Source organism: Prinia subflava, chromosome 3 (assembly GCF_021018805.1).
Source record: "Prinia subflava isolate CZ2003 ecotype Zambia chromosome 3, Cam_Psub_1.2, whole genome shotgun sequence".
Taxonomy (NCBI): Eukaryota; Metazoa; Chordata; class Aves; order Passeriformes; family Cisticolidae; genus Prinia; species Prinia subflava.
This window is the reverse complement of record NC_086249.1, coordinates 1,193,223-1,201,530: the sequence shown is the minus strand read 5'-3', so window position 1 is coordinate 1,201,530 and position 8,308 is coordinate 1,193,223. Positions and strand designations below refer to the sequence as shown.

General features: G+C 48.4%; 1 protein-coding gene across 1 annotated transcript in view; it reads left to right on the top strand.

The window, feature by feature from the left end:
- Window positions 1-1,837: 1,837 nt before the first annotated feature.
- Window positions 1,838-8,308, top strand: part of UVRAG (UV radiation resistance associated) — a 101,139-nt gene continuing 94,668 nt past the window's right edge. Inside the window, exon 1 of the mRNA XM_063393720.1 lies at window positions 1,838-2,155. Coding sequence (XP_063249790.1) covers window positions 2,075-2,155 — 81 coding nt within the window. The 5' untranslated portion in view covers window positions 1,838-2,074. The remainder of the gene's footprint in view (window positions 2,156-8,308) is intronic.

The following is an 8,308-nucleotide window of genomic DNA, read 5'->3' as shown; positions in this document are numbered from 1 at the left end:
ACTGGTATTCCCAGCAGTGTGGGGACAGGTGTTTTGGCTCAGTCCCTGATGGTCCCTGGCAGTGCCATGGGGATGAGTGTCTCAAGTATGACCATCTGCTCCAGGCAGGTGCTGCAGAGTGCTGTTGGGATGGATGGCCCTGGTGGGACACAGGCAGAGGACTGATGCTCAGAGAGCTGCACAGTACATGGGGATGGTGCTGTTCCAGGTGGGCATGGCCCCCGCTCTGCTCAGGATGGATGTTGTCTGGGTGGGATGGGATGGAGGTAGGTGCTGAGGGGATGGTTGCATTGGGCTTTGGTGTGTGTGGGCATCACGGTTGGTATGATGTGAGATGAGCTGGCATGGATGTGGGACGACTTGGCATGGAATGGGATGGGTCCATGTGATGTGGGACGGGTTCGTCTGATATCGGGTTGGTTGGCACAATGTGGGGCAGGTTGGTCTGTTGTTGGGCAGGTTGAGGTGATATGAGGCAGGTTGGGGTGACATGGGGCAGGTGGATGTGTTGTGGAGAAGGTTGGTGTGATGTGAGGCAACTGGATGTGATGTGGGGAAGAATAGAAATGATAGAATCATGGAATACGCTGAGCTGGAAGAGACTCATCAGGATGATCAAGTCTAATTCCTGGCCATGTGCAGGACATGCACAACTTCTCCACCAGGTGCCTGAGAGCATTGTCCAAATGCTTCTTGAGCTCTGTCATACTTGGTGCTCTGACCACTTTCCTGGAGAGCCTGTTCCAGTGCTCAACCACCCTCTGGATGAAGAACCTTTTTCTAATATCCAACTTAAATCTTCCCCAACTCAGCTTCAGGCCATTCCTTCAGGTCCTGTCACTGGTCAGGAGAGTTAAGAGATTCGTACGTGCCCCTCTGCTTCTCTTCCTGAGGATACTGAAGACCTCAATGATGTCTACTCTCATTGTTCAGTCTCTTCTTCAGGCTGAACAAAAGAAGTGGCCTCAGTTTCTCCTTATAAGGCTCTCCAGACCCTTCGCCACCCTCATGGTCCTCCTTTAGACCTTCTGCAATAGCCTAAGGTCTTTTTTATATTGACATGACATAGATGGACGTGACACGGGACAGGCTAGCCTGTTGTGGGGCAGGTGTCACATGGGGCAGGTGGATATGATGTGGGCAGGTCGGAGTGATGTAAAGGGGGTGGTGACGATGACGACACTGCCGATCCCCAGATTCGGGCCCAGGCCCACCGCCCCTCCGGGTGCCATGGCGACGGCCCGGCCCCGCCCCTCCGGGTGCCATGGCGACGGCCCGGCCCCGGCCCCGCCCCTCCGGGTGCCATGGCGACGGCCCGGCCCCGCCCCTCCGGGTGCCATGGCGACGGCCCGGCCCGGCCCCTCCGGGTGCCATGGCGACGGCCCGGCCCCGCCCCTCCGGGTGCCATGGCGACGGCCTGGCCCCGCCCCCCGGGTGCCATGGCGACGGCCCGGCCCCGCCCCTCCGGGTGCCATGGCGACGGCCCCGCCCGGCCCCTCCGGGTGCCATGGCGACGGCCCGGCCCCGCCCCTCCGGGTGCCATGGCGACGGCCCCGCCCGGCCCCTCCGGGTGCCATGGCGACGGCCCCGCCCCGCCCCTCCGGGTGCCATGGCGACGGCCCGGCCCCGCCCCGCCCCCCGCTCCTCCCCGTCCCCTCCGCTGAACTATTTTCCGTCCCACCACGTGATGACAACAGCTCCCGCACACGTGACGGGAGCCGTGCCGTCAATCAAACTCGATCTCCTCCAATCACCGCCCGCGGCTGGGCGCCGTCCCGCCTTCCGGAAGCGGGCCCTCTAATCGACGCCGGCGCGCGTTCCAGCGGTTTGACAGGGCCAGCGAAGAGGGGCGTTGATTGGCGTCAGATCAAGCCAGTCGTAACTCGAGAAGGCGGGTGGGCTCCCGCCCCTGAGGCGCGAGGACCAATGGGCGTGCGGGAGGCGGGGCTTCGCCCACCCCCCGGCACTGCGGTAATATGGCTCCGTAGCGGGCGGCTGGCTCGGCGTTGCTGCCGCCATTAACCCCTGCGCGCCCGGCGGCCTTGGGGGAGTGGAGCGGGGACCCTACTTGAGAATGACTTCGGCTGCCGGCCCCGCCGCATTACCGCCCGGCTCCGCCGCCCGCGCCCTACATGTGGAGCTGCCTTCGCAGCAGGTACTGCGCGGCCTCGGGGCGGGTCTCGGAGGGAGCTGAGGCGGAGGACGGTGTCCTGTGGTGAATCGGAGGTGTCCCCTGACGTATAGGGTGTTCTGAGATGAAGGGGGGCTGCCTTTTTGGGTGTGGGATGCCCTGAGGTGTACAGGGGCGTGCTCACTGAGGTATGGGTTGTTCTGGGGTGAAGAGAGATGTTTCCTAAACTGGGGTGTACAGGGGTTCCTCCCTCGGGTGAATGGCGCTGCTCCCTGAGGCGTGGGGTGCCCTGTGGACAGGTACTGCGTGAGGGTCAGTGGGGCTTCCCCGAGGGTAGCTGAGGTAGTCCCCAGGCTGGTAGAAGGGCTGTCCCTGAGGCAAGGGGGAGCTTGTCTTAGGCTGGGAGGAAGGCAAGAGGAAGCATGGGCCTAGGGGTCTGTGCGTCTCTCCCGGGGCAGTCAGGTGGTGTTTCCCCTCCTAGGAAACTACTTCTGTGCCTGCAAAGGATCTGGAACAGACCAAAGGTAGGAGTTACAGCAGGAATAACACCCTGACAATCGGTATTAAACTTGGGCACCTCGTGAGGCTGGAGCAGCTGGGGTGTTTACCTTCTCTTGGCAAAGTGGGGAGCAAGTGTGGATGTAATATGAGGTGTATTCTGAAAAGTGGTGAAATGTTCTCTTCCCCATTGCATCCTTCCTTCAGCTAACTCTCTTTTTCCTGTTTGCTGATAGCTGGCTTTTGGTTTACTGTGCATTTGTCACACGTTTTAATTTTGGAGAGCATGAATTTTAAATGAGGAACACTAGGTTCTGCCTAAGCATTTAGCAATCTCTATAAACCAGCTCTGTGCCCCTTTTCCCTCTTGCAAGTGATGATTTTGATTGTACAGGAGCTGGAGCAGTAGTGGTGAAGGTGGAAGTAACTAGCAAAATTTTGCTTTTCTTTAGAAATACTGTAAGATGTGAGTGTTGTTTTAGCTCATTGACTCAGTGCAGCTGATGTTGTTACGAGGTAGACAAGCAATCTGTATTACTTGAGCTACATGTTACCAGGCGGGACTATAAAGAGTACCTAGAGAAAAGAATCAACAGATGTTAACTTGAAGTGGATCTATAACTGCTGTTTTGTTAAACATGTTCTAGGAGACATCCACTTAGGGGCAAAGGCAGGGGATGGAGGTGGCTGTTGGCCACCCGACCCTAATTTGCAAGCAAGTACTTATTCTGAAATGTGGGTCTGCTCGCTTAACAAACATAAACATGAATGCTGCTCTGTATGAACAGGAAACAGTGGATTGTCCACGAGATCAAATATAGCCTTCTCCTTGCTGAATTTTTGGTTTTATTCTTTCTCAGGCTTGCGCAAGGACCAAGTGAATGCTGCAGGGAGAAGCCTGAGGTATTAGTCACTGGACTTCGTTTGTGAAAGTGAGACCAAAACACAGGCTTTTTCTCCTAGGAGCAGAAACTTTTAGAGGAGTTCCTAGGAACAGAAATTGAGTCATCAATTATAGGATGTTCCAGTTGAGTAAATATTTATTGAGGATGCTTATATGTTAATTGTAGCAAGTGTAAGGCTGTGACAGAGACGGAGATATTGTTCTGGTGTGTGCTCCACTAACACAGGGACCATGTGCTGAGGGATCTGTGTACTGTGTCTGTACTTGGAATCAAATTGAGAGGCTCAACTGAATGCACTGATAGCAAGTCCCTCTCTTTCTCTGTATTATCTGAGCTCTAAAGTCTGTTACTGAACTGCGAGATGCCTTGAAGGGGCTCAGCACACTGGAGCTATTTTACTGCAGAACTATGAAAAAGAAAAGTCATTCCTTGTCTATATTACCACCTCTGTAATGCCACAGTCTGGCTGATCCAAGCTATGTGGTGCTATGTTAGGCAAGGTAGTTGTTTGCTGTGTGCCAGCACAGAAACCAGTTGGTGATTTGTTTCAGTAGGCAGCTTTCTCTAAAACACCCAGTGCTACATTTTTTTGACTATAAGGATTGAGAGCAGGATGGTCTGAGTAATGGCTATAAACCTCTCTAAAGACAAATTCTCAACTGTGAATTCGAGATGAGTGCTTTTAATGACTGAAGTGACTTTTTAGGGGCAGAAGTACTGATAGTGTAATTTGGGTTTAATCTAGCTTTAATTGTTCCAGTAACATTCACATTGATAAGAAAACAATATTCTTGCTTCTGACACTTTTGCAGGAGTGAAAAGTTAAGTCTAAAACCTTTTGCTACCATGATCACACTTATGTCAAAACTGACTGACCTCTTCCTTAACTTGTTTGCATGGCAGGATGACTGGGGCAGAGAATGCCTTTTGCTGTTGTATTCTCTATTTAAGAGAGAGAAATAGAGGATATGGCTATAAAGAAATGCATGTGATTAAGCATAAAATTCCCATTTGAATCCCTTAGTAATTGTGTCAGGATGTTGTTCTCTTGCTGTAAGAGTGAGCACAACAGAGCTGAAAATGTGAAATAATTGTACTTCAGGAACAGAGATTCTCCAGTAATATCTATTCCCAGTTCCTTGATGCAAGAAAACTGGGAGTGTCGTGATAACTTAAGGATTTCTGAATGCTCAAAACAAACTGTTCAATCCTGTCAAAAGGATTCATTCAAAGCAATGCAGGGTTGGAGGATCCAAACCTTTCAGACTCTTACATGTCTTCAGTGGAAAGGATTGGACAGAAAAATGCAGCCTGAATGTAGAGAGGCAGTCATGCCACAGTCAAATGATCTGTTGAGTGCTACTGTGCTAATTGCTGGCCAAAAGAGATTTCACGTGTGGTTGTCTAATGACAAGAAAGCACATAGTCACGGATTCCAGAACCAGTGCCTGGGAGAGTGAGGGAGGGAGATGTATCTGCTGAGTGTGGATGTGGTGGTAAAGAGGGAAGGGGTAAATTGTGCCATTGTGCACAGCCACGGATAGTGTCAGACCAGATGACCCAATATTTTCTGTATCTTTCAGTTCAGAAATATCTCTTGACAGATAATGGAAGTTTCTGTGGAGAGGAGCAGCACTGAGGTTTCAGGTACAGCTGTCAGAAGTGTATGTTTAAGGTAGAGCAAAACAGAGCAACCAGTTAGTGGAACTTCTCAAGAACAATCCGTAGCCTCCGTTAAAATTAAGGATGGGATTCCTAAAAGTCCAGCTGGAGTTTTATGCACTTTTACAAGTCCAAGAGCAGTGCTCAGCATACATGGCTCCTGTGGCTTCCATACTAGCTTAACTCTGGGAGCATCTCTATGCTCAAGATGTGACTGTCCAACCAATTCCTTATCCATCTAACAGTCCACTCATCAAATCCATCTCTCCAATTTGGAGAGAAGGATGTTGTGGGGGACCGTGTCAAAGGCTTTACAGAAGTCCAGATAAATGGCATCTGTAACTCTTCCCTTGTCCACTGATGTAGTCACCCCATCATAGAAGGCCAGTGGTTGGTCAGGCAGGACTTTGCTTTGGTGAAACTGTGATGGCTGTTGAATCACCTCCCTGTCTTCCACGTGCCTTAGCACAGCTTCTCAGAGGATGTATTCTGTGATCTTGCCAGGCACAGAGGTGACACTGACAGGGTGGTAGCTCCTAGGGTCCTCCTTTCTGGCCTTGTTAAAGATGGGTTCTATGCTTCCCCTTTTCCAATCACCTGGGACTTCACCTGACTGCCATGATTTTTCCAATGTCATGGAGAGTGGCTTGGCAACTAAATCAGCCAGTTCCCTCAAGACTCTGTGATGCATCTCGTTGATATGTACACATTTAAATTCCTCAGGTGGTCATGAACCCGGTCTTACAGTGTGAGGGGCTTTGTTCCCCAAGTCCCCATCTTGCTGTCCATCCATTCAAGAGGTGCAGGAAGAGAGGTTGTCACTGAAGACTGAGGCAAAACAGTTGTTGAGTAAATCAGCCTTCTCATCAGTTGTTACCAGTTTTCCAAGATTGTTTATCGGGGGTAACACCTTCTTTGACTTTCTTTTTCTGGGTGGCATATGTGAAGAAGCCCTTATTTTGTGTCCCCTGCCAGGTTCAGTTCCAGATTTGACTTGGTTTCTTTCTTTAAAAATGTGTATCACTCCTACACAGCATTTTGGGCAACATGGCAGAAAGGGGTGATTCAAAGTGTGCTGGCAAAAGTGTTTGAAGGGTCTTGTGTAGGAGAAGTGAAAAAAATTACTGTATGGGCCCAGGGCTGCACATGAATGAGACTTTCAACTAAACAGTGAGAAACTGGTGTATTTTTAAACAGTAGTTTTATATTACTCTTGTTACATATTCTCCTGAGTTATATGAAAAAAAAAAAGACTGATTCTTAAATATTTTACTTCCTCTTTCCTATAAAATATGAGGGGAGGGGGGAATCAGAATAGTGGATGGAAAGTGTTGTATTGGAATATTGCTTTCACTTCTCTGACACACACTATCTTTAAATGCTGAGTGGGAGGGAACTGCTTCTCCAATGAAACACCAACCACAGTGTGAGTTGTGGCCTGCTGAGCTTACTCAGTTGTATCCATATGCAACTGTATCAGTGTTTAGTGTTTGTTAGAGACAAAGCAGGAGGAGCAGTTGTTACAGTTACTGGAAAATTGTAATTTTAGCCCAAAAGGCTGGCTGGTAACCTGGGGCTGAAATGTGGTTATCTGCAGTGTACTACCTGTATTCCATAAGGGATGCAGGTGTGTTTTGCAGACCAAATGATCTGTTGATAAGTTAGAGAGAGACTCTTATGTCCAGAAACCATACTAAATTTGTTTTCCTGCTTTATTTGGTATGTTTGTGGTGTGTTATGCAATGCTCTTAATTGAGCAACTTTCTAGCTAAAGACCAAAGTCTCATTTATGAAGGGAAACTGACTTATTTGCCCTTGGTTTATCATCCAGCAACAAGATAAGCATTAATATGCTTCAGGTTATTAATCATCATATGGTGTTTGCTTGTGCGACCTAGAGCATCCTTAAGTGCTTCTTTAAGGTCAAAATTGTCATTGCTTTGATTTTGTTGATGCCCTTGGTTCTCTAAGGCCCTGTTTACTTTTTGGGTGCTTCTGTCTGAGTATCACCTTCATATTCCCAGGTTATTCCCACAGCTAATGTAGACTAATGCTCCCTTCCCCAAGGTCATGTTAAGAGGTTTAAGGGACTTCTCTCAACTGCTGCAGTGTTTTATTAATGCAGCGGGACTTGCACCCTGATGTTCTCTTTTCTGTCTGGTGAGTTTAGTTCCTATGCTGTGTCAAAGAAGCAGCTACAGTTTCAGTCTTGCTCCGTGAGACTAAATACTTAGACTAACTCAGAGAAAAACATCAATAAGGAAAGGTGTTATTTCTAGCTAGCTGTTCTGAAAGGTTTTGGTTAAATAGGTGGAAAGTCTAGTTTCCTATTATTTGCATCTTATGTAAACACCTAGCAAGAAGAGCTTTGCCTGGCCAGTCAGCAATATTTCCAAGATTTCTTAACCATAGTTTAGTGCAATTTTTAAGGGTGTGCTGACAGTTGTTACTCTTTGGAGCTGTGGTGTTTGCCAGCTTGCTGCATCTGTCGCTCTTGATGTTATAGTGACCATAACCAAACACAGCTGTTGAAACAATACACAGAAAGAGCTTCATTTGCCCAAGATCCTGCATAGGCTCATGATTGGGCTTTTGAACTGTTCCTGCTAACATTATGTTTAAGTTAATTCTGTGTATTGAGTCTTGTTTTGCCATACCTAACCAGCTATCCTGTTTGTGTCCCAAGACTGAATTTGTCGTCTGTACCTGGCCCTACAGTATGCTTTAAATAACAGGCTTTTACAAACTTTATGCAGAAATTACCACAAATTCTGGATGTGTAAAAAAAGGATAAAGGTGCAGAATATTAGTGAGTTGTGTGAACATCATGAACTTACATCAGTTTTAGTCGTAGTTCTTTCATTCATTTTGGACTCTAAAGTAAGTGGTGTAGATTTTTGACATGTGATTATAGGGTACAAAGAGAAGATTTTTTTGTGCCAGCTGAACAGGTACCAGCTGTTTACATCATTTCATGGGGATAGAAGTTGAGGTCTGAGTTGCTCTTCAGCGTAAATGCAATTACTTAGTGAGGAAGGAGTTTAGAGGGTTAGCTAGTAGGAGAGGGTACAGGGGAGGGTAGGTCAGAGAACACAGCTGCCTTTCAAGAGGA